At 41.0% G+C, this 26,063-nt stretch overlaps 1 protein-coding gene across 3 annotated transcripts in view; it reads left to right on the top strand.

The window, feature by feature from the left end:
- Positions 1 to 26,063, top strand: part of ST18 (ST18 C2H2C-type zinc finger transcription factor) — a 63,347-nt gene that overhangs the window by 8,085 nt on the left and 29,199 nt on the right. For all 3 annotated transcript variants that reach the window (XM_090037321.1, XM_090037320.1, XM_090037319.1), the window contains 5 exons: positions 1,769 to 1,859; positions 4,772 to 4,876; positions 6,368 to 6,573; positions 10,416 to 10,627; positions 20,770 to 21,015. In XM_090037321.1, coding sequence (XP_089893447.1) covers positions 1,769 to 1,859; positions 4,772 to 4,876; positions 6,368 to 6,573; positions 10,416 to 10,627; positions 20,770 to 21,015 — 860 coding nt within the window. The remainder of the gene's footprint in view (positions 1 to 1,768; positions 1,860 to 4,771; positions 4,877 to 6,367; positions 6,574 to 10,415; positions 10,628 to 20,769; positions 21,016 to 26,063) is intronic.

Raw genomic sequence — 26,063 nt, 5'->3', positions numbered from 1 at the left:
GCAGCTGAATCAGGCCTCAGGTGCCAAAGTCAAGTGAGTTCATACCGGACAAGCAGTGCACACATTCAGGCCTCTATTGTAGCTAGCTCTGTGCAAGTGCATGAGACTGGGAGAGGGATCAGTAAACCTTCTCTGTCCCTCCTGTGCCCTGTATGGAACCTAGTTGTGAACCAGTCCTTGCATTTTAATGGAGCTCAAGCCTGGTTAAGATTAACACCACTAGTGGCACTCAACTCCCCAGGAAACGGGGAGGAGTAAGGTCATTGCTAAAAACTGGACAGGAGACCTGGGCTGCATGTGTTACAGCTTGTTAAATCCCTTGCTGTTTCTTCTCCCTGATCTTCTACAGGGGTACAATGCTACTAATGGGAAATGAGCCTCTCTGCCCCTATTGGAAGGCTACAGTTTCACCCCAACTAAGGTTGTTGTTTTCCCAGTTCTTGTAATTAGAGACCCAGGCATACACACTCGCTTGTCTTTCTTCTCTTCCCTGGCCCAGATAAAGAGGCTTAGCTCAATCAGCCCTAGGAGAGGGAATCCAGCACTTGCTTCACTGCATGCCTCTCCTGTATGCTTGTGTATTTTGCTAACCTATGTGTGGCCAGACCAGCCTGAATTCCCCATTTATTTATTTTTGTGCCAGTTTGATTGCATTAGTTTGTGCTATGTATGTTCTCTTGTGATTTGATACAATGATACATAATAAGCCAAACTAGAATATGAAACTATCAGTTTGAATGATCGAGACAGTCTGATTGGGTTTTGTGGCAGCTTGCTAACAGCAAATTAAAAGGATACTTGTGTTTTACCAAGGTCCTGCTCCTAATGGTAGTTCTCTTCCTTTATTTGGGGGTCAGTGGGGTGGTCTGGTACTAAGCTGCATTTCTGGAAACACCAGTTGAGCTGAGAAGGCTGCTGCAATTGGAAGGCCTCCGCAACATTTACTTTTTAAAAAACAAATCTGTGTTTATTATCATCTTTCCAGTCAGCTGTCCACTGTCCTGTTGGGTGCAAAATCCTTAGCTGGTTCTTGGCTGGAGGATCTAATTGACTGAACAGTCGAAAATCAGTCTTTCTAAGGCAGAGTATACCCAAAAGAATTACACGAAACTGGCAACATACAAAGCTACTTTCTGCTTTACTATAGCATTAGGTTGTTTTGTATATGTTATACAATGGATAAAATGGCATCATAATATTTTATATGATATAATATATGCTCAACAGGCCTGATAAAAATGATGCACCACAGGTACGTTGACCAGGGACAGGAGAAATGTACAGACAACAGGTTCTGTTCGCCATTGGTGCAGTTGTCAGGCTTTCCCTGATGTAAATGATTACCATCTGCAAACTGCAGCTTGGGGCTCAACCCATTGGTACAAAGTGTATTTAGACTTCAGTGCAGAGCAGAGAAGCGTAAGGTATGCAGTGAGTGGAGTTGAATCCTAAAGAGATATATCCAGGATAGCCATATGTCTTTCTATTCTAGCATGACAAGTAAAACGACCTGGAGTGCTTGAAAGCTTTCCTACCTACTGATACAAACCATGCAGAGTTTATTCTATAATAGAACGTGACAGCAGCATGAGTCAATCTCTGCCATCGTTTCTGAATCTGTAAATGTAATTTGGGTGAGAGGCCTCAAAATTAGGAGACAACCTATTGCATATCGCAACTGAGAATATTTCATGTCCCTAGGAATAAACTTTGATTTACATGTTACTGTTATGTACATTGTTAGCACTTATTCTTTCTTTGTATTTAGTTCTTGCCATGCATGAAAATGTTTTAAAGTGCCCAACCCCAGGATGCACGGGAAGAGGACACGTCAACAGCAATCGCAACACGCACAGAAGGTAGTTCTGATGAGATATAATCAATTCAAAATTAATATCTAGCAGAGATTAAATTGCCATGTACATTTAGAATGCTACATTATGAACAATATAATACACTACAAACTCATCGTGGCCACAAGGGAAGCCCACATTATTTATAATTAAATAATTACTCTAATTAAATGTGTTATATTTTAATCTTAGTAGTGTTTCAAAAATATCTCATTTGCTAAGTATAGCAAATTATATTCATCCTGTTTTGCAGGTGAGATTTCAAACTCTAGTTATACAACAAAGCACAAATGAAGCATTATCTTCAAATGAAACATTAACAGACAAATACCCATTATTGTTATTATGAGACATCCCAACAAAAATTAGCATTCCATTGTACTGCACACATACGTAGGGCTGTACACATAAATACTGGCATAATTTTCTGATGGATAATACCCTTTTTGCCTCTTCTTTTCCATGTGAAAACTTCCCTTTGGGGGAAAAAAACAAACTTGTAATGGGAATATGGCTAAATTGTGGCTCCCACACTTCCCAGGTGGAACTCTCTTGTCAATTATACATTCTGGCTAGGTACCAATATTCAAAAAGCCCAAAGTGGAATTGATCAAAGTTAGGTGGTTTTCTTTAAGTGGCATAGTTTAGATCAGTACTGAACAGAACATATGTTCACTTTTTTGGGGAGAGGGAAGGGGGGCGCTAATCTGAGACCAGGTTCCACCATTTTTAGACTTCTGTTTTGTTACAGGTATAGACTGGTTTCCAATCACTTATACTGGTAAAAGTGTAATGTCTGTACCTGGCTTCTGCCTACAGAGGTGGTGAGTCATGTTAGTCTGAAGTCAGGCAGAAGGTGAAGTAGGGTAATACCACAGGGCATTTATACATGTGCTCCAGGAGTTGGGGGGAGAGGGTCTTTAATTAGAGTGGCTCCAAGAGCCACTCTATTTAAAACACCTGAAACATCATGAGTATCAGTGTCTCTGTGCTGAAAAGTGCGGCAGGGGCACTTTAACTAAAGCTCATTAATTAAAGCTCATTAAAGCTGCCACCCATGTTCAGCACAGGGACCCTTATACACGTGATGCTGGAGTCTACTGGAGTGCAGTAATTATCATGCTCCAGCAGACTTGATTAATTGAGTCTGCTCCGACACATTAATTACAGCGCATTGGAGCAGCCTCGCTGCATGTGTATTGGCACCCATAGAGACTAACTGGCTCAGAGAGGCATGAGCTTTCATAGACAATACCTTGCTTTGACACATGCTATGATTTACAGCATCTGACAAAGGTAGGTTTCTGCCTAAAAATATTCATGTTTCTCTGAGCCAGTTTGTCTCTAAGGTGCCACCCTTCCCTACCCTTTGCCTGCAGGGAGAGAGTAGAATATTAACAAAAGCTGACTAGGGTATCAGCAGTGTGGCCATAGCTAGGTTGCGGGTGAGATGGAGAGGGTAAGCACTCTGCGCAGACATCTTCGTGAGAAGCTACATCACCGTAGCGATGAGCTCATCACTACGGCAACATACTGCTGGCAGGCACAAACCATGATACTGCAGATACTGCATAGTAGCAATGAGCTAGTGCCCAATAGCTCATGGCTACTACACTGTAGGGTCAGACACTACCCATGCAGTACAAGGACTGTGCAGTACCAGTGGTTACTATGCAGTCACGTGCACAAGTAGACGCACCCTGTCTCTAGTAAACTGACTCTATAACCTCAATAACGGTCTTGGCCAGTTGTACTTATTGGCAAGCCAAAGAATTCCATTTGAGTCCTTCTGAACCTGAAGTTTTCTAGAAATGGTGTCCCACAAAAAAAACGGTTTTGTATTTTGTTTTATTTTGAGATAGAAAAAAAAAATTAAACTTTTTTTTGTGAAAATGTATTCCTGTTTTATCTCCAGCTCTGAGCTGCAATTTTGTTGTTTTTGTTGTTATACAGTTGCACATAGTGGCCCTAATTATGGATCAGATCCCATTATGTTAGGCATACATAGTACAAAGAATTAAACAAATATTTCTACCTCAGAGATATCCTTTATATTGTGACAAAAGGAATAGGTAGATAAACAGCTAATAAGGGGCCAACAAAATAAAGGCTTTGGTTCATTTTCTTGTTTGAAGCCCCATTTTCAGCACTTACATTTTACATCAACTATATCATAAGTAGTCCTGTTAATATATAATTTAGAAGCTGAAATGCATTTATGTTGGAAATCAGGACTGAGGTGAAAATATAATCTGATGACAGGATACATCTATATTTCACAGCTATTTCCAGACATCTTTCTAAATTTGTCCCCAGTTCTATTACCCTATTTCTGCAGTAGAGTTTATACCATAATTCATGTAGCATTGATAATAAAATAGACTTACTTAGTTAAAAATGAACCAGAGGCTTACTTGGTGCTAATCCTCTAATATAAACAACATAAAATGTTTACTCCAATTCAACTTCCAAATAATTTACCTGAGTAACTGATTTGACATCTGCTCCATCACTGTACAATGGGATAAACCCCAATTTCTTACTGAACATCAGTGGTCATTTCTCATCTGTATGGTGGTCATAGGATAACTGGATCCTTGTAGTATTTCTATCCATATGTTCTCTGTAAAAAATTGGTTAGATCCAAGAAAGAGGTCCTAAGAACACAAACTGCAATCATAGCCTTCCCCATGATTTAAGTGGTGTGAAACACTCCTGCATCCAAATGAATTTCACCCTTTAGTGTTCTTCACTTTTCCCTTAATATGTTTTGCGTATTCTTCCTGTGCATTCTTAAAGTTGCCATATTTCACCTAGGAGGGGGATGCAACAGTGGTGGGTGAAATTCCTGCAGTTCTTTGGGGTCATTTAGGGATGAAACGTATGCTTATATTATTTGAACACTTCTTTTTAATTAGTCTTTCAGGTTGTCCAATTGCTGCAGCTGAAAAGTTAGCAATGTCCCAGGACAAAAATCAACATGATTCTCCTAAAACTACACAGTGCCATGATCAGACTCACAGGTAAGAGTTTTGCATGAGTTTATACCATAATTCATGTAACAATACAAGTATTTCTGTACTATTTATTCTGGGGTTTTCCATTCATTACAACTTCTGACTACTGTGATAGACTAGTTCTTGAAGACTGTTAAGTGAAGATGGTTTGTAGTTAGCTTGATTATGTCTTGGGATTACCAAAGGATACTCTGCAGGTTCTTGTGTTTGGCTGACATGTAAATACTCCTGAAGTGTTCTTAAAAGATGAGTAGCAAAATCTAGATATTACTTTAACATACAGTAGGTTACCAGTGGCTCTATTATTAACCAACTTCCCTATTTTGATTCAACTGGGGTCACTTTTTAATACTTGTCCCTCTAATGTAATGTTTTGGCCAGTGACAATTGTTTAAAAATCTTGTCTCCTGATCTCGTCTCATCCTATTACCTAATAGGTAACATATTACCTAAACTAGGATTCTACGTTGTGATTCTCTGCAAAGGATTTTCCTGGCAGCCCCAATAAAACTAACTGAGTAGTGTTGCAGGACATTTAAGGGGTATATGCTTAAATGTTTTCTGCTATTATGGATTTATGACAGAGCCCTTGAGTCCTTTTACTTCAAGTTTCTCTGTTTAATCAGTTTAATTTTTTTATACAACAAAACCAGGAAAAGTATAAAAGAAATCTTAAGTAAAACTGCTTATTGAAATGGTATTTTTCTGAGAGTTGTAGTGACCCTGTAGACCTGCATAATTTGCACATCATTGGCACTAGCACCATCACGGCCTATTATATTCAAGCCTATTTGGGGACGCTTTAATTTGTGGATTATTGACATGATCAGCTATAATGGCTACTTCTGAACCATTACAGAATATTGAATCCATGTGTCTGCCAAATGCACGTGCCTTAACTCTATGTATACAAAGTCTTTAGGAAATTACAGAAGACAAGTAGTTATTGAAGAATAGCTAAATGGAGCAACACGTTGTAAATAATTCCTTTCTCCCAAATAGCAGAAGCAATTATTTTTGGACCATATGATGTCAAATTTGTGTTACATTTGTTCAGATGGATTGTTGCTAGTGTGATAAGAATAGTGATCCACAGAACTCCAAGTCCCTGATGACTCATGACCAAAGGACCAAACACAATCCTACCCATTTTTTAAAGGAAGGAAATGACGTCCTCAGTTAGTGACCTTTAAGTAGATTTGTAAATATTTAAGATAGTTTGCTGCATTACTCGAGAATACTTTTTTTTTGAAGGGTTTCAACCTTAAGTCCTTCAATTGGTAATCATTTGTAGTATTACCTAATAAAGCACTGCCCACCTAAAAGTTGCTTGTTATAATTGTTTTGTATATCCCTCAAAATAGGTTTTCTGATGCTTCCTGGTATCCCTTTTTTGGAGTGCTATCCCTGCTGTATCCCAACAAGGTAGTGAAAAAGATATTCTTATTGTTCACCCTTTCTGTTTTTGTCATTTCCCCCCCCTCACTCTCTCTGCAGTGCAAACTTAACAAAGCAGCTTGAGGTATCTCCATATAATTACAGAACTGCACAGCCAGTCACCTCTTCCAGAGCCACTGTGACAAAAGAACAAGAGAAGTTTGGGAAAGTACCATTTGATTATGCCAGCTTTGATGCACAAGTCTTTGGCAAACGCACAATAGCACCAGCAGTGCAAGGACGAAAAGCACCACAGTTCCTTGAATGTGAGCATGTAATTCCATTGATTCTTGAACAACAGACAAAAATACCATTTGTTATTATTCCATTGTTTCATTTTTTTTTAACCTTCAAGGATACAAAAAAGTACAACAGTCTGTGCTGAAAATGAGCCAACATGATTTTTAAAATCTATTTATTTATTTTGGTTTTAAAAGCAGCGGTGAGAAAGGGAAGGCTTCACTTGTCACCCTCTCATTGAAACAGATTGTGATACCTTCATCAGATACCATTTCACCATGAGTAATCACACTGAAATCAGTGGGTTTGTCTACTGTGCACAGTGCAGTTCAGTGGTGAAATATCTGAGCTCTTTAAAGGAGCTAGTTTAGGCACAGAGCTCCCTGCTGAATAGTAACCTTGTGAGAATTAATGTGACTATACTGCTTCTAGTACCAAAGCTGTCTGGGGCTTCCTTGCATTACATTGCATTTGAAGAGCAGATATGTCCAGTAAGTCAGATTCTTAACATCACAGAGATCAGGAAAGTTGCACCAATTTGAACTAGCACAGATCTGTCCCAACAGGGACTACTGAAGGAGTAAACTGCTAATGTGCTATTAAGGCGATTGAATAAACTCTGGGGCAGTTTGCACCAGAGTTTATTGCTTCTTGGGCATGCTGTTAGCACATCCACCCAAAACCACAGCATGTTGAGCTGGGACGGAGCATCTCCAGCTGGCAAGGGGCTCCAGGGGTCAGCCTGCCAAACTGGGACAGCTCCAACCCACTCAACATGCTGCAGAGGGGCTGGCTGGGGTGCAAGCGTGTGTCAGTGCAGGGCTAGCCAGTGGACAACCTCTGCACTGAGGCACCCATGTGCCCCAACCAGCCCCATCAGCACCTACACGTGTGTTGCAGCAGAGTAAATAATTCCGTCATAGAATAGTACTTGTATTTGGAAGTACTACCCTGTGGCAGAGTTAGTTTACTCCATCCTAACAGCACTGCACATGTAGATAGTGACATTTTACTGTAGAGCTAATTAGGCAGCTCTGCAGTAAACATCTAGCATAGACGTGCCCAGTGTGAGTAAGGTATCACAATCTCATACTATCATTATAATAGTTAAAGATCCTTTTCAGTACAGGCTCTCTGTACCTAACTGGTGAGCTGCTGCTATTAACACTGCTGTGTCCATAATTATTTCATTATAGGCAAAATTTCCCCAAAAGATTCTACTACTGGGCAAGTAATGGATATATGTGAAGATTGTTTCATTCATGTTGTTGTAGGGCTTAAGGGAAGGTAGCTCCAAAGCAATGTCACTAAAAGTGTTTCTTTATTTTGAATGTGTTTATTGTCATTACAATTTAACTAAAAAACTAAAGAGGAAAAAAAATACTGCCTAGTGTTACACATCCCACCCAACCCCATGTAAGAAAGGATGGTTACAGTTAAGGTGAACAGAAAAGCTGCAATTTACAAGAGCACTGTACTTAGGCTTTCAGATTATGAACACGTTGTATATATGACTGTGTATTAGGACCGTATTTACAGAAGCCTAGTTCGGCCTATGTAATAGACACGTGTGAATACAAACAGATGCATGTAATTCCTGATATTGTTTGTCAGACCGGAAGTGCTCTTTTAGTTCTTTATTTGCACATATGCATTTCTATTTCAAATGTTCATTTTAAACACTTACAATTGAAATGCTTGCCTATATCTGTAACTAAATACCTACTACATTTTCAATATAACATTTAAATTATAATTAAAGTTCCTAATATGTCATTGTTCACATTATATTCTGCTGTTACACTGAAAAGATGAAAACATGAGAGTTGATGAGTAAGCTAAATATCAAGATGGAAAGGGTCAGCAATAAAAAAGCGATGGTATAGAGGTTTGTTCAGTAGCCTTAGTTAATAAGAATCAACAAATTAATCAATAATATTGTGGGGGTTGCATACATAAATTTGACCAATCTATGTAAGGCACATAGTCACTTGATAGTCGATTTCTTGTCAGCATTTTAAGTGGATAATGCAATAAGTCCCTTTAGTGAAACTCTTGTTTGAATAGGTTCTGTGAGTAAATTCAGCTAAACTAGCTGCTAAGAAGCACAGACTTGGTCACCTGATTTGGCTCAAACTCCAATTTTTCAGTAGGGCAAGTGACTTCCCTGGAATGCTTCCTAATTTGCACAGATGAAAGGAAGAGCAGAATCAGACTCCCAGTCTCGGGTTTATTGAGATAGGTTTAATATTTAGATTCAGTCAGTGTAAAGAACAAATTCTGGTTTTCTCTGGATGGCATTACATTTAGATCTGACTTTACCAGCTTGATCAAATCATTCCTGATAATGGAGAAGTTTGGATATTGTCCTGAGTTTTATGTAGCACCCTAACACTTAGAATGAACCAACTCAAAATCCTAGATGCAAAGAAAGCCCTACTTTTGAGGCCCCAGACCCTTCTCTGACACAAGTTTCTGTGCTGTAATATTTCCAGCGTGTTCTTTTTATATATATATATATAAGCAGTTTTGATTGTATTCAGTTGTTCTACTTCTTGCTTGAGCTCTAAGTATTTATTAATTTGTTTGCAATAGGGTTGAAAATTGTTTCCTTTCTAACCTGCCTTCATAAATCATTTTGAGAGCTCTACAGATGAACGAAATCATTATTATTTATCAAGTTCTGAGTTCATGGTTCTGTGTTTCCACTGCCACAGTTGATGACATCTCAAACTCCTAACACAGGGCAAAGAAGGCTCCTCTCTACTCTACTTTAGAGTAGATCATAGTGATGGAGAAGAAACACAGAACCATGTTTGACAGGTAAAAGCTTTTCTGTTCACCTTTAAGGTAGTTCTTCATTCTTGACTGACATCATCATGTCTATTATGTATGTAATATTCCAGGAAGTCTCAACTGTATTAAACACAACAAGGTAAGTTAATATCATCCTAACTCTATATGTTTTTGGTGGGTTTTTTTACATTTTAAGTCTAAAACTGAATATTAGTGTTATAGTGGTCTAATAATATTACAGCTATATGGATCAGGACATACGCAAGAGGCAAAGATTTTTGTGGGTGATATGTTTTATTGAACCAACTGCATTGTCAAGATAGACCAGACAAGTTTTTAAATGAAATGCATTCTTCTTCAGGTCACTCTGAAGAAGAATGCCCAGCATTCAAAAGCTTATCTAAGCATATCCCAGCTATGCAGTTGGTCCAATAAAAGATTCTCACACCTAAATGTTGGGATTTTTCATGAAATATAATAGTAAATGTTCCCAAGGTATCATATTTTTACTGAACAGCCCTGGCTTTCCCAAGAGCCAGGCCTTGCACACCTTACTTAGGTAATAGTTGGGTATACTAAGACTACCCATTCGGTAAGGTTGGCAGGTTTTGGTGTAAATGTTGTTTCTACACAAGTGTTGACTGTACAAATCAATCTTTATTTTTATACAATAGTGCTCGAAAGAATCCCTTATGAAGGTCATTCATGAAGATTGCAAGCATTTCTGCCCCACAGTGGTCATGGGGTCAAATCTCAATGTCTTCTCATTTTTATTAGGTTCTTACTCAAGCAGCATTGCCATTGGCTGAATAAGAAGTGAAACCTCAGCAAATGGCTCAGGGTTTATTCCTTGGATATTTTTATTGGAAAACTGTAAATAAAGGCATTTTTCTTCTAAAAATCAAAAAAATCAATTCCTGAAACTACGTTTACAGCACTCCTCAGTACCAGTAGACTGTTTTTAAGTTACTCTTTACATGTTTTAATATGCAAAATTATGATCTGAAAAACAAATCTAGCTATGAGGAAAAATCACATACATGCAATTGCTAATCAAATCTCTCTTCAACAGCAAAGTATTTTTCAAATCCAGTGAAATTTTCTAATCGACTGCCTAGTGCTAGCGCCCACACACAGAGCCCTTGCCATGCCAACTCTTATAGCTACGGTCAATGTAGTGAAGACACCCACATAGCAGCAGCTGCTGCTATCCTGAACCTTTCCACCCGCTGCAGGGAAGCAGCAGAGATCCTCTCCAACAAACCACAGAGTCTGTCTGCCAAGGTAGGGTAGTCCAAGAACCTGGAGGGTATGCAAGCTACCGAACTGTGTGAATAAACTGTCTTTCATGTTAGTGGCTGCATTAAATCCCAAAAAAGGAGGCCTCTATTTGCATGCTCTTTTGAAAAGAGGCAGAGAAAAATTAGTACTGTACTGACTGGTTTGGGTGTTTGGGGGGTGGAATTTCAAGAATTACCTTGTGACTGTCTTGTTAACTGGTCTCATATAAAGCGAAGGACAAGTGGGGGAGGAAAATTGAAACCCAGTAGCAGTATTTGGTGGGTAATGGACCTAGACCTATTAAAATATGGGGGGAGCGGGTGGTTACTTTGAAGCCTGTTGCACACAACCACTCAAAATATTAATAAAAAATCATTTGATTAACAGAGGTAAGGTTTTTAATAATGGTAGACTGTATTTGTTGGGTCTAAGTCTGATCTGATTTAAAGTGGAGTAGGATCCACTGATTTCAGTGGAATTAGTTGCACTGTGTAAGCAAGAGGAGAACGAAGCCTGTTTTGTTTGGTAGACAATTTGAGTAAATCTCTTAAGATGGAAAACTGCTTACTAAGAGTAGTTCCTTATGTAGGTATCATTTGAATCATGTTTTAATACAATATTCCTTGCTTTTTGTTGTAGTTATGAGTTAGTAGTCTTATTATCTACAATATTACATAGTACTACATAACTCATGCATGCAAATAGGAAGACACATTAATGTGACCCATTGGTAGTGGCAGTAGTAGTAGAAGTACTGTTATGTTTTTTATTACTTGTATTGCAATAGCGCCCAGAGATGTCTGGACCATGCTCTAATTTCAGTAGAATTTGTACAAACTCTACAAAACATTAAAAGGAGTAACACATTGGTGTGCCAGGGGATGGATAGATTGATTGGTTTGTCTGACTTTCAATAATATTCTAATACTTCCCCTGCTATACTCTGGAAGCATGAGTCTCAGTCTAGCTTGAAATAGTTTCCACAGCTGTTGAACTACAAAGTTCAATGGACTTCCTATGCGCCACAGTCACAGAGGCTAATTGTCATTCTTTGTAGGAAATCCCATCTTTCAGCAGCTGTGTAACACCTCATTAGGTATTCCAAGCCTTGCGCTTCTGCAAAGTGGGTTCTCCTACTTTGCTGAGTCTGATTTCCATTTGTGATGGCCAGGTTCTTCAAACTGATATTGGGAGACTACTAACCAGACATTCCAATGCTGAACCATGTTCGCCTATGCATCACTCAGCACAGAGAAGGATGTTATCAGAGTGCAGAGGTTTTTAGTGTGTTCTTTCCTAGTTGACAGTTCCATTCCTGACATCAGCCATATAGAGTTTCTTACATCAGACTTGAATAGAGGCTTCTTTTATCATTAAGAGGGAGATTGATGCCAGTGGTTCAATAAATTGCTGCTGCAGCCTTTGGCTGACCTCAGCAACAGACCTTTCTTGCCAGAGAAGAGCAATAAAGGGACTAGGCATAACCCAAAGATTTCTACTCTGTACCTGCTTCACATTTGCCAAATCATGGAAGGTTTGAGTGGAGATGAACATAATAGTAACGATACTCAGACACACTTGGGGCTCATAGCTTATTCCTTTCTCACAGTCAGGAATACAGCCTAAAAGAATATCACCTGCATACCTTGTCATCTGCCTGCATCTACTTTTGCCAAACTTTCAGGAGGCACAGTGACAACCCAGTGCTACAGAACATCTGACAGAAGAAACAGAATTAGCTTCTGGCTAGAGCAGAGGCCAGTAAGCCCCAAACAGGCTCCATGGCCAAAATCACACAAAATCTTTTTTTATTTGGCTTTGGCTAGTTATTACTTTAAACAAATGGGGTCTTACAGGAATCTGTAGTAAACAGAATCACTTGGAGGCTATCCTAGAGAAGTATTCTTTTTTAAAATGCAGCAAAGCAAGAATAGATTTGTTTGTTGCTTTATTTGAATTTTTGTGCCTGATATTTGCTAAGTGAACATTAAATCACATGAACATCATATATATATATATATATATATTTAAATGATCAAAAAGGTCCTGAATATTTTATTGACTGTATGCTGCAGTTGTAGACAAACAGAAGCAGATTAATTTGACTATACTGTTAATAACTTCTTTTCTTCTATTCTCAATAACATGAACAGGCATCATGCCGATAAATACTTACATGGAGTGGCCTAACTTGGAGCTATGTAGTAGTAGGTCTCTCAGCCTTTCCCTCACATCTCATCCCTTTGTCAAAGGAAAATTAAGCAGTGCAGATGTCACCACAGCAGATCAAAGCTCTGTAACTTGCAAGGGTGTTGACCCCCTATGTGGGCTTCAGCTGTCCCCCCACCATTGCACAGCAGAAGGAAGAGGTGGAATGAGGAATAGACGGACTTGTACTGCTTCAGCTGCATACATAGGTTGGTAGAGGCAGCAGCAGGGTTTCCTCCGGAAGCACAGCTGAAACTGTCAAATCTGTAAAATACTTCTTTTACAAAAGTATTTTCTGATGTGACTCTGTGAAATATTTCATCTGCAAATTTTGCATCTTTATTTAAAAAATGTTGTTTGTTTCTTAGTAAGCATTTGACCCATGGCTTTGAAAATGGATATTCTTTTCCCTCTAAAAATACATAATATAGAAGTGAAAAAGGTACATTTATTGGCAAAGATAAAGCAAGATTTTTTTCTTCCATGAGTTTGGTATATTTGCAACTATCCAAAATAATCTTCCCAGGTTTCTAAGTTTCAGGCTGAAAGGAAGGAAGCCAGGCTGAGCAGAATAAGGTGGGAAGAAAATCACGTTATATATTTAGCACAGCTGTTGGCCAGAAAAAATGGCAGTGACAGTGGATGCCCAGTGTTGATCTACCATATATAACTATAAAAAAATGTCTTGTAATGGACTTGGATTACATTTAGTCCAGATTAAATTGGATCCCAAGCTCCCTCAGTTAATTTGCAACCAATTGCATACAAAATGTCGTGGCTGCTATTGAAACCTTTACAACATTTTTTTTTTTAAATAAGTAGAGTTACTGCTACGTGCTCTAAGGTGGAAGTGAGCTTGTAGATCTTTTCAGATGCCAGGAATTCTGTTTAACTGGGCCCCTGAAATGTAGTAATTGGCTAATTGATTCAGACACCGTTCTCAACTCAACCAAGAGTGTCAAGCACTGAATCACAGCCTCTCAGCCTAATTGTCTGTCTACAGGGCCCAAACCACCTCCTCCTGAAACCAGTGGATGGACTCCTGGAGAAGGTGGATCAGCCCATTGTGCCTAGCATAGAATAAGTGCATGTACCAGAACCCATCAGAGATTTTTTTTTTCACAGCCGTCATCTCCATCACTACTTGCAGAGGTAGAAGCAAGCAGTACAGTCTATCTTTATCCTCAGAGCTGTGGCTTGCCAAGCATTCTGTTTAATGTTTTGGTGTTTTTCCCACCTGTTTAGACAAAATGGCATATGCGCAATGTGCCTTAAAAGAAAACAAAAAATGACACTTGCTTGAAATGTTTGAAGTTCAAATTCTGTTTTTGAACAAAACCTGAAAACACAAATTATGTCATCTCTCTCTTCTTGGATGTTGATGATGATAACGATGATGATGACTGCATCAGTTCCGAGTACACTGAAGTTGAAATTCAGGCTGGTCACCAAACAAGGCCCTACCCCAAACATCTTCAATTAGTAATGCACAAAAAAAATCTTCCAGAAGAAGACCAGTGACTACAATGACTTCTGAAAGAAAGAAACAGAGTATCTTCAGTTATTGCTCTGTTACACTTCTATGCATGTTGAAATCATCAGCATGTCCCTATTTTTACATTTTTGGTTGACAAGCTTCTCTAGACCAGATTCAAAAAGGTATTTAAGGAATGTAGGCACTCACCATACCTAAACAGTTTTGAAAATCTGTCTTTATTTGTGTCTCAAAAGTGTCAAACCGAGTACAACACCCTTATCTTGTAAATACTTCTGGACAGTCGTCTTTTTAAAGACATTCTTTTAAAAACATTTTTCTCTTCAACCTTTCAGTTTTCTTTCGTAGGGGAACTCACCAAGGAAGCTCATAGTGTGTAAGTATTTGCAGAATAGGGCCCATGTGCTTAAAGACATTATTTCAAAAAAATGAAACAACCCCTGCTCCCTCACCAAAAACCAAAAAAAACTGAGCATAAGCTTTTGAATGGAGCCATGTTAAAAATTATGTTGACAGAAATAGTTGTTCAGCATGTACTCAAAAATTAATTTTGATTTTATAGATAGTGCTGTTCCTAAGGATTATTTTCTTTGGTAAAATGAAAAGTATATCTAGAATTAGTAATGCTCTTTAGATCCAGACCAAACTTTTCTCAAGTGGGATTATCACAATGTAGGGGGAAAAACCATGATTTTTCTTTTTCCAAATGTTAGTACCATGTGTCATGACGGCTGCCAATCAAACTTAACTATTATAGTAGCATCCCCCTTAAGGCCTTAGTTCTGAAGTCAGATTCATTTAGGCATAATGATTTACCCTCAGTGATCCAGCTATAGAACAAAGGCTTTTCTTGTACTTATTACTCAGGGGATGCTGCAGAGTATTAAATGTACTGAGTTACCAAGTAAGCCAACAAACACAATAAAAGGGATTGTGATAACGCATCATAAAAATGTGGCACGCTGTGTCCATTTCTGTGATAGACAGTTCAGTTTTAACTGTTTAAGTACTTCATAGTATGCTAAGAAAATTTTTGGAATATATTTTATAAAATACAGGATTTCTTATAACCAGAAACCTCAGTTAAGTATATTGTCCTGTGCAGGAGCTAGAGATCTATGTTTTTTTGTGTACAAATTGTCTTATCCGTATTAGAGTAGTTTTGCTCTATCTGTTTCACTACACAGAACCTGAAGAACAAGAATTATGTTGTAGCCATTTTTCTCTCATTTTTCATTCTAAACTCCTGTTTCCAGATGCTTTAAAGACCTATGGGGGTGATTATACTGTCACTAGCATCAGAGTAAATCAGAAGTAACTTGAATTCAATTAACATGTTTCTCCTCTCGCTTGCACTGATTTTGCTCTGTTGTCTTCAATTAATTTTCTCCCAACTCAGACAAATGTAAATGAAATTAGCATTAGGCCCCACAAAGTTGTGTCAACTCAAAACTGGTGTAAATTAGGAAAGAATCAGGCATTTGAGCCCTATGTGGCCAGAAATGATGTAATGTATATACTTCAGTTGTTAGGAGAGCCCTGTATGCTAAATCATTTTGGTAGACATATTTAAAGCATGTGTTAGTATACAAAGAGGCAGAGGCCTGCTTTAGCTGTTTGTTAATTTGAATAGGAATAAGACTGGGCCTTCACTAAAAGTAAACACGGCTTTTGCCAGTGTGAACTAAGTATATTTTTTTGTGTTCATTTCATAGCTGAATTCTAACAAAACCTTTGGACATTTTAATCTTCTTAGTTCCTGTTTAAAATTAATGTGAAAATAAATATCAGGAAAATAAAGGAAAGAGATTTGGAGAGGAAGGCAGTAGGAGAATAGGCAAGAATATTGGAACAGTCTCTCTGACCACCCTTTTTTTGCCCTGCCATTTGGAGTTTGCCTAGGATGCAGCAAAGTGATAGCTATTTTATACTGTTCTGAATAAAAAAAGCCATGCTGTAAACGTGTGATCCTACAATGGACAAAGGGGGATATTTTTCCATGACTATATTTGATTGTTGTGTGCATCTGTGAGCTCACTTAAACCCCATCTGTACACTACTTCACAAATGCACAACCCATGCCTTTCCTTGTCAATATTAGGTGTGCGTTACCAAACCCAACTTCTATGTGAATTTTGGGAAAACACAGTAGAATCACTTGATACCCACATTAGTACATAATCTGTCCATCGATGGGGCTTCTTTGGTACAGTTCCATTCTCAAAGATGATATATGTTTCTGACAGTCTTCCATCTCCAAGTTGATTTGGGAGGGGATTTTGCTTGTTTTTACTTTTTTTTGCTCAATTTTTGTTGTTGTTGATGCCTTCAGAGTAGTTAATATTTTGTCAGTGACAGAGAATCTGCACTATTTATGGGTTTTGCACTATAAAACTACTGCAGCCCAGTCACATGGCTTCCTTTCCTAAGCCATCTGTCACAGAGGTCTGGAATTTTATGTGAATGTTGGTTGCGCAGACTTAACCCAAGTTTTTTTATTATGAAAAATGTCAGCAACTACAATATTTAGCATTTTACTTTACATTGGTCATTAAACTTGATTACTGTAGCTCTGTTTCATTGCTACAGTTACATATCAACTGTGAAGCCAAAAAACACTGAGGCAATCATAGTACAGCTATATTGTCAGATCCTGGAGAGTGCACTTGGCACCGATATAGTTAATATCTTGGATTTTTGTAACTAAGGTTTATTAATGCTGGTATAAAAATGTATTTGATATTATACAGATGGCATAAGATGTTGTGGTTACTAAGTTATTATCCAGGATAAGCTGTCCTGTCAAATTCAGGGCTTAAAACTATCACAGGAGATTAAACTATTTACTAAAAAGGGGCAGAAAGATAGAACCAAAGCGTCTTAGTATGAACATATTAGAAGTGTATTTACTTCCCATAAATATTATAAAGCATCTCTCTTTTTAAGCTGAGTGATTGAAATTGTGAACTTTGTCATACAAGAGAAACAAATAAAAGAGGTGCCTTTGAATTTCTAAATTGTGTGCAAGCAGCTGGTCTGGTAGTCCTTGGAACTAAGCTAGGGTCTTTCTTAGGCCTGTGCCTAGTAAATGGAGTGATGAATAATGATTTCACTCTACATTTCCAGCAGTGCTATGCTTCAGGGTTGGCTACCCTGCTTGAAACACTGCTGAAGAGACCTAATTTCCAGAGGGTTGGGTCCTCAGCATTTTCTGAAAATCACACATACTTAAGGTCCCTCAATTCAGGGATCCAAAATATTGAGCCATCCAAAATCAATAGTTACTTCTGAAAACGTATGCCCAAATCACTGACTACCACCTGCCGTTGCAGCCTGCCAACAGTACAGCTTGAAGAAGCTGCTTTCCTGTGTAGGAATAAAGACTAAATACCTGAAGAAGGATGCTAACTCTAAATTGTTGGATGGTCTCTCAGTGCTTATGACAGCTGGGATTCAAAACAATCTTTGGCCTACTTTAATAAAATTATGTTAATGCTGCCAGGACCCAGAGTTGAAACAGATCCCAATATAGAATTCACCATAAAGTTAATAGAAGTTGTGATTTTATTTTTATCATTGAATAAACTACCACTGAAAGTATAGTGAACAGTTTCATTGATTAAGCTTGTACCTCATTTGAGTGCAATCATACTGAGTGCAGTCATATTAAGGACTTGGACTGGAAAGGGAAGGCCACAGAGTCCAGTCTCCTTTGTCACACGCTGTCGTTAACCAAAGAATCCCCAGAATTGCCACTTGAAATCCTCACCCACAGCAGACATCAGCTAAAAACTTTGAGCCTTACCTGTGGATAATGACCTAATCTCTCAGAAGAAGGCAACAGCAACAACAAAGCCAGAAGCCAGTAGTATTCATGAAGGGGAAATAAAATCCTTCCTGGCCACAACTGGTGACAAGCAAAATCGTGAGCTATAGGGTTACCAGATGTTTTCCACAGAATAGACCTTTATATACCATACCCTACCCATATACCATACCCTAGGAGCTGCATTTGGTATGCCAAAACTCCCTGTCCTGCCATACCATCCCTTTCATAAACTTATTCAATTCAATATAGGTGCTATCAACACTGAAGCAAAATCCATTTTCTATTATATCAAATTGTAAGCTCTCTGAGTGACTGCCTCCATAGTGACACAGGATGACTATGATCCAGTTCCTGACTGGTGTCTCTGGGCACTACCGTGGTACAAATAATAATAAAGCCAGTAAAAATGGGAACATATCATTTAAAATTTTGACACACTGACTGCCTGAAAAACCACTGTTACTCTGATAATTATCACATTACTAGGGATCGTGGAGCCTGGGGCCCAACTTTACAGGCTCGCCATGACCCCAGGCTCCAGTTTCACAAGCAGATTGTGGCCACCCCCACCACACCTCTAATTAGCTGGGGCAGCCAGTAGACACATGAGCTGCCACCATGCCACTGCCCCCTGGCCCGCTCTGATCCCATTCTCCACCCAGCCCTGGCCCGCACAGAGAAAAATACTCCCCCCGCCCCCAGCCCCTCCTTGGCCGTGTAGGCTTGGGGATGGGTTGCCACCATCCCATTGCCCCATGGCCAGACTCGGCTGTGCTCCTCCTGGTCCAGCCTTGTTTCTCCCAACCCCTCCCCAGCCCCACACGGGTGCAGGGATGGGCTGCTGCCACCCCACTGCCCCTTTCGCCCATCCCTGCTTCCCCCCAGTCCCATCCTCCACAACATCCACTTACCATGGATGGGCCCAGCTGGGGCTGTGGCTGCAGAGAAAAAAAAAAGCGGGGCTGGGGTTGTCTGCCCAGGCTGCAGGGCTGACAGGCTGCATGAGGGCAGCCCTTTCACCCCATCGAGGGGTAGAGGCAATAGCCATCTTGGCTGCTGCCCAGGTGTGGGGGGGAAAGAAAAACCTTTTATTTTGACACAGAGCCCCATTTTCCCCTGCTTTGAGGGGGGGCTCCTTTTGCATAGATTTCTCTGATTTTCATGGGAAATGCCTGATTTTACATTCTCCACAAAAAGTGCAAAATCATGATTTCGGTACATCCCTACACATAGCCCTACAATACCAAGCCAAGTGTTGGCCTTTTATGGGTGAATAATTTTTGCAGCTAGACCACAAAGGTCTCTGGTCTTCCAGAGGCCCCACATGACACTTGCATCCTGTAGGCACAATCCTCTTCCATGGTTTGGCTCCATTTGACTCTAGTAACTGTGTATTAGGCAGAGATGAGTCCCCTAATTTGCCCCATCCACACATGTACAACTTTGTTCCCTGTTGTGAGAGTTATGCCTTGGTTCCACCTGCAGAAGAACTAAGGTTCATCAGAGGAAGTCGAGAATTCCCAAAAAATGAAGGGCAAACAGTTTCTAATTTCCTAAGAGAGGGTTTAGACAAGCAAAATGCTGTGGGGTTGTGGGGAAGCAGGAGGAGGAGCTATTTTGTAACTTCCTATACTGGAAGATGATAGCTCTACAGAGAACTGTACCTTATATCCTGTTTTTATGATCATACTGTGGAGGAAGAACTGAGCAATTGAAAGATACAGTGGCAGCCCCTGTACTTTCCTGCATAGGGGTTCTTTTTAACCAAAAACAGTGGTCAAGGAACAGGTTTTCCACAGCTCCCACATACACCAGGCGGCAGAGCTCATTCTTTGCAGAAGTGACTTGATAGTATACCTCCCTATGGGATGAGGCAGCAGATGCTTATACAAACCATGTTAGGGATCTCCATAAGGAATTGCTTACAATGCCTCCAGGACCTCTCCCCATGGCTCCCATCATGCTGCTTTCAATGTGGATCTGTGCCTTAATGGCATAATCTGGCCCTAATTTTGTAATAAATCTTTTCAAAGGTGTTTTCCAAGCCAACCTCTGATTAAGACAATATGTTATTTCCATTGATGTATGAAGCCCCAATGAAAAATTTTCTTACTGCATCTGGTTTAGCATCTTTCTTCCCTCAGCCGCTTTCCCCCCATGACACAGATGTTGTATATTTCCAGATCCTGGAGGGAAGGGGAGCAATGTAATAATAATTCTGCAGATGACCTAAGCGGTACATTAATGCTTTTAGCTGTGAATTGGGGTCAGAGTTCTCTGTAAGGGTAACAAGATCGAGAAGATTTAAAACTTTTTTTAAAAATTTAAATAAACTCCAATTTGGTCTGTATAGTTTATAGTTTAGAAGCATCATACTTAAATTCTACTTACTAGATTTAAGCTCAGAACCATAGAGAATACTATTGAGGTTACACTTAAGTCTGCCTAAGAATTAAACATTAACCGATGTAATTCGGAAAGCTGGTTTTAGATTCCGATGCATTTAAATAAAAGCATGCATTTAAATTTATCCCTTAAAAGCACCACATGGCTATTTTGCAGCAGCAAACTGTGCATTGCCTAAACATGTTTCTGTTTCCTGTTCCATATCAGGGAGCCGAGATCGAAGTGGACGAAAATGGCACTCTGGATTTAAGCATGAAAAAGAACCGAAACCAGGAGAAGACTATGACTCTAACTTCTTCCAACACAGCGCTTCCCACTCCTTCCTCTTCTCCCTTCAAAACAAGCAGCATTCTGGTAAATGCAGCCTTCTACCAGGCTCTCTGTGAACAGGAAGGCTGGGATACACCAATCAACTATAGCAAGACCTATGGCAGGAAAGAGGAAGAGAAAGAGGTATCTTTTCATCTTGTCAGTTACAGAAGTTGAAGAATCAGCACTAAGGTCCTTTAATCCCCAAATTGCCTTTAATATTGGATGCCTCCTTCCTGAGTGCTGGGCCTAAAACACAATGGTTGAGATATTTCAAAGTGAATACTGTTGTGGAGGACGCAATGGGCACTGACAGAAGTGACATTTGTTGCATAATTGGCCCCCTGAAAGCACTCTACAGCCATGCCATGACACATGTGCACAGATGCAAAGTGCTTTAAAAGTGGCCAATCATGTGACAAATTAACCCTTACCACATGAGGGATCAGATGAAGATGCTCCACTTTGGAGCACCTTAGGGAACTTCTCTTCCCTACAATTAATTTGTGCTGAGATCCAGCTGGGCTAATGCAGCCCAACCCCACCCCTGGTGCTATCTTTAGGAAGGGAGGGGGAAGAAGGGCAGGAGAGTGAGCTGTGGGCTGGGGTTTGTTTGGTCTGAGCTGGAAGGGCAGGGGATGGATTGGAGACCCCCTGCTTCATGAGCCCCCCCCACCCCAGCAAATCCCAGCCAGTAGCTCACTCCCCTTCCCTTTTTCCCCCTCCCTTCCTGCAGACAGCACTGGAGCTGGGGGTGGGGGAGAGGACAGGGCTAGGGGAGAGAGGCTGCAGGCAGGGTCCTCCACTCATCTGGCTCCGCAACGGAGCTCAATCCTCCCCCAACCTCAAATGAACAGGAGAATTTCTGTTGGCTTGCAGGGGAAAGTCTCTCTACTCATAGCGCTTTATGTACAGCGCCATGAGTTAAAGCAGGGACCTGCACATCTGTCAGCACCCAATGTGATGCATCTTAAAGACAACAGATTTTCAGAAGGTGGTTACTCAACACTGCATGCAGATCAAGCCAGTTTTAATTGTATTTCAGCAAAGATACATACAATTACCAGTCACTCTTGAAAATCTTGGCTCTATGACCTGTAGAGGTTGCTCAATATTTGCAGCAATTGGTAACTTCGGCTGGACTCATGGGCACATGCAAACATCTTAAACCAGTTACTAATGGCATCCAAAATCTGAGCCTACTTTTTGGCTTTGTTCCTTATGATCTGAAATCCTGAAGTCCATGCTGTCCCATAACCGAAGAATTATTGGCTAATGCAAGTGTATTCTTAAAAATATCCAAAGCTTTGCATTTTGTAATGCAATATAATTCTTCTAAACAATCATTTTACTTTGTCAGCTTAGTCTGCAATATTCTTTTACTGGAAAAAATACACCCTTATCTGCAACATATTTCAGGTGTGTATTGCTCATGCCATCCTACTTAGAGTATTGCAAGCACCAATAATTCAGAAAGCAGTCAGATTGCAGTTGCATACAGGAAAAGCCTTGTTATCCAGCACCCAAGGGGAATGGGGGGTTCCGGATAACCAAATATGCCAGTTATCTGAGAGGTCCAAACAGGCCACTGCCCTCCCACCATGTCTGGTGCGCCGTTGTGCCTCCCGCCACATCAGTGTGCCAGGGGACAGGGAGGGGGCCCCCACGCACACTGGGGAAAGGCTGCTATGTCCCAGGCTGTGGGGGCTCAGCAGCACAGGCTGCTTTGCCCTGGACCATGGGGGCTTGGCAAAACCAGAAGTGCCACAGTGGGCACTCCGGTTTCACTTTTGCCACGTTGACTGGCATGCTGGTTAGTAGGGCATGCTAGTTTGTAAGGTGCCAGATAACACGGCTATTACTGTATATGCAAACTCACCAATTATTACTGGAATTAATGAGTATCAGTTTGGCTTAAATAGTCCAAAGGCTATATCAACATTATAAATAAATCACACTCAATTTACTCCTCCTGATTGCCTTGCAAAGCCAATAGAAGAGACATGTATATGGTAGGGTGATTTATCTATTTGCCCTGTCACAGAGACTGAGTACAAACATTCAAAAAGCCCCTGGCAGAAGAACTCCAACTTACCATGCTTTACTCAAAGTACTATAAGTTACAGCAGGAGCCAACCAAGCAGACATTTGCTGTTTGTTGGTGGGGGGGGGCTCACAGCCTTTCTGCACTGGCTGGTGGAGCTGCTCCTTCACACCTCCCAGGAGGCTGTCAAAGCACCCCCTCCCCACAACCCCAACCCCCTCCACTCCACCAGCTGACAACTATCAGTAGCAGCTGGGGAGGCAGTGGGGAGGGAGTAGAATCTCTCCCCTGCTGCAAGGGCCCCATGACTGGGGTCTGGTGGGGGAGGGGATGAGCTGGGTCCATGCAAGAGAGACTCCCTTCTCTCCCCTATATCCTCTTAACAGCTTCAGCCAGCAGCTGCAGTACTGGGTGGCCCAGCCAGGGCTGCTGCAAAGGAAGGGCTCTGAGGTCTGTATCCCTGCAGCTTCCCAGCTGGGGCTGCTGTGGGGACACAGAGCCCTTCCTCCACAGCCCAAACCACAACCAAGCAGTAGCATGCTGCTGGAAGAGAGACCCCAAACTCTTTCCCCTGTAACCACCCTGCCCCCCCTTCCCCTGCCAGGCTGTGGTACGCTGCAGGGCAGGGGTGGCTGCAGGGACCAAAACCCCCTCTTCCCTCACTCCCCTCTTCCTCCCCACCCCCACCAGGGTGTGCATAGGGGTGAGATCAGAGGCTGTCACTGTCTTGGGTCAATGACAGCCAGGGTGGTGGGGCTGGCCCAGGCTCCAGAAGAGCAAACGAGTTCTACCTGATGCTAGAGCACAACCCTGTGCAACAGCCACCTGGGATGGTGGCGATTGCACTCCAGGTTAACCCTTGATGGGATCTGGCATAGGCATTCGATAATGTGCTCTAACAGAAAGCACTTTAGGTTAGTACACATCCATCCAGGGGTTAACTTAGAGCAGGATCGTCCACTTTTAAGCACTTTATGTTCTACGAATGTCTCTTTCTGTTGCAGCTGTAAAGCACTTTCTGTGCACTTAATGCGTATTAAATGTAACGTCTGTATCTAGCCAGAGAATATAAAAGCATGACTCTGTTTCACAAATGCAGCTGTGGGCACAAACACGCTCAAATAGAAATGAGGCAAATATTTACATTAAGTATCTCTAGCTATCAAGGCTAATAGACTAGATTACAATTTGCAACCTGATAATTTCCTTGATTTTTTTTGTTGTGTTTCTATTTTGCCCTTTTCATGTCTGTCTGTATTGAATACTGGCAGCATGCTCTCCTTTTGTTTCTTTTTCCCATCTTTTTTTGGCCACAATTTTCTCTTGATCCTTGTTGCCAGAATAGGGCACATAGGAGGTTTATTTGGATTGTTATTATGATGAAGAATATGCACAGACAGCCCTTTTAATACTAACTGCATGAAATCTTGTTAATTAACAGAGATAGGCCTAAGGTGCAGAGTTCCAGTCTAAACCCAAATTTCCCCATAGTTCTGGGAAGGTTAGCTAACAGGTTGGAGTCTGACATGTTGCCACCCCATTTGTCTTTGTACAATACAGAAATATGGTACTAATAGTTATTACAAAATTATCTTCTTCCATTAACTGTCCAAATTAGTCATTTTGCTATAGAGAACACATTCAGTAGAGCTAAGGATGGAGATTCACAGGGAAAATTTCATAAAACCCTGAGAGAAATGTTATTACTCAATTGAAAGAAAAGCTCACTATATGATTACAGGCAGCTGCCATGAAGACTGGGGACAGACATTCAAAACCCTGAGCCTGAATTGATTCAATCTTTGCAGGTTACTCTAACCTGGCAAGGCTGAACCAGTTTGTAACTGGACAGTCATTCTCTCTGGACTGAGGAAATTCAGGCACATACTTGCAGTGACTCAGGCTAGAAGCCAGGGGGCCCTAGAACAGCCTTCCCTTCCCTCGCCCAATACTGAGCTGGGAGCGGGTGTGGCCAGGCCCTAGCAGGATGCTCTGATTAGGGAGTTCTGCCTTTACCATCCCAGGCTTTTCCCCATTGGCTGCTCAAGGGGTGGGAGTGTTCCCAACCCTCAGCTAGGCAAGGAGGAGGGAGAACTGCAGTGCATGCATCTGTTGGTGATACAGAGATTTTCAGTCTCCTTCTCCCTGCTTCTTTATACTGTCTGCAGCAAACTGGCAAGCAAGGAAGCCAGCAGGAGCCTGATAACAGTGCTTATCACCCCATCAACAAAACAATAGCCTCTCTCCATTAGTTTAAACTCTTCTTAAACAGCTTACCAGCTGACCTGTTGATTAGCTCCAAAAAGCCCTAAGCAGTCACCGGTCTGTCTGCCTGTCCCAGTGAAATTGGAGACATGCACACACAGACACCTCTTGGCATTAGCTAGCATACTACATGCCTAGGGTCTGTGCAACTGGAGTCTGTGCTGTGGGAGATAGGAGGGGGGGAGGGGGATCCAGCAGCAAGCTGAGTGGGGGGCGGCAGAGGAAAGCCAGGTAAACTCTGCTGTGTCTGCAGTCTCTGTGGGAGCTCTAGCCAGGGAGGAGAGGGGAGGGGCCAGCTTTGTGGAGCAGAGAGCCCTGCCTCACCCAGAGAGCATGCTGGGATGCTCAGGGAGTCTGGTTTATGTTAAACCAGCAAGGCGTCTGCAATAGATATTGCATAAACCAATTTGAGCCAAATCAATTAAGTCTGACACTGCATTCAACCAGGTTTATCTCAAACCAGTTTTGGCCATTTTCAAACTGGTTTATGTGCACTGAACATCTGTTCTGTTACAGGTTGAACCCAGCTTCTGATCACTTAAACCGGTTTATGTGTAATGTCTGTCTCTAGCTGAAAAGGTCTACAAGACTGGCTGTTAGGTGGCACATAGTTGTACAAGACCGGTAGTATCCAGGGTAGCCAAATAATGTGACTCCATTGTGTTGATGTTTATCTGTACCCTAGGGGTACAGAATAACTGGATACTTCTATTTTATAGGTCTGGCTGAAGAATATATTAAACTAGGGGGCCAGATTCTTTCTTGTAATGTAGCCATTTTGTGGCATATTGCCCCCAGAGCAATTGAGAAACTTGCTTTGCTGCCAGGGGATTGACTGATCTCACAGATTTGATTAAGAGGCTCTTGTGCCACTTTCCTCATC

Source organism: Crocodylus siamensis, chromosome 3 (assembly GCF_052110815.1).
Source record: "Crocodylus siamensis isolate JL-2025a chromosome 3, ASM5211081v1, whole genome shotgun sequence".
Taxonomy (NCBI): domain Eukaryota; kingdom Metazoa; phylum Chordata; order Crocodylia; family Crocodylidae; genus Crocodylus; species Crocodylus siamensis.
Note: the sequence above shows the minus strand (reverse complement) of the source record. Positions and strands in the feature narration are given on the sequence as shown.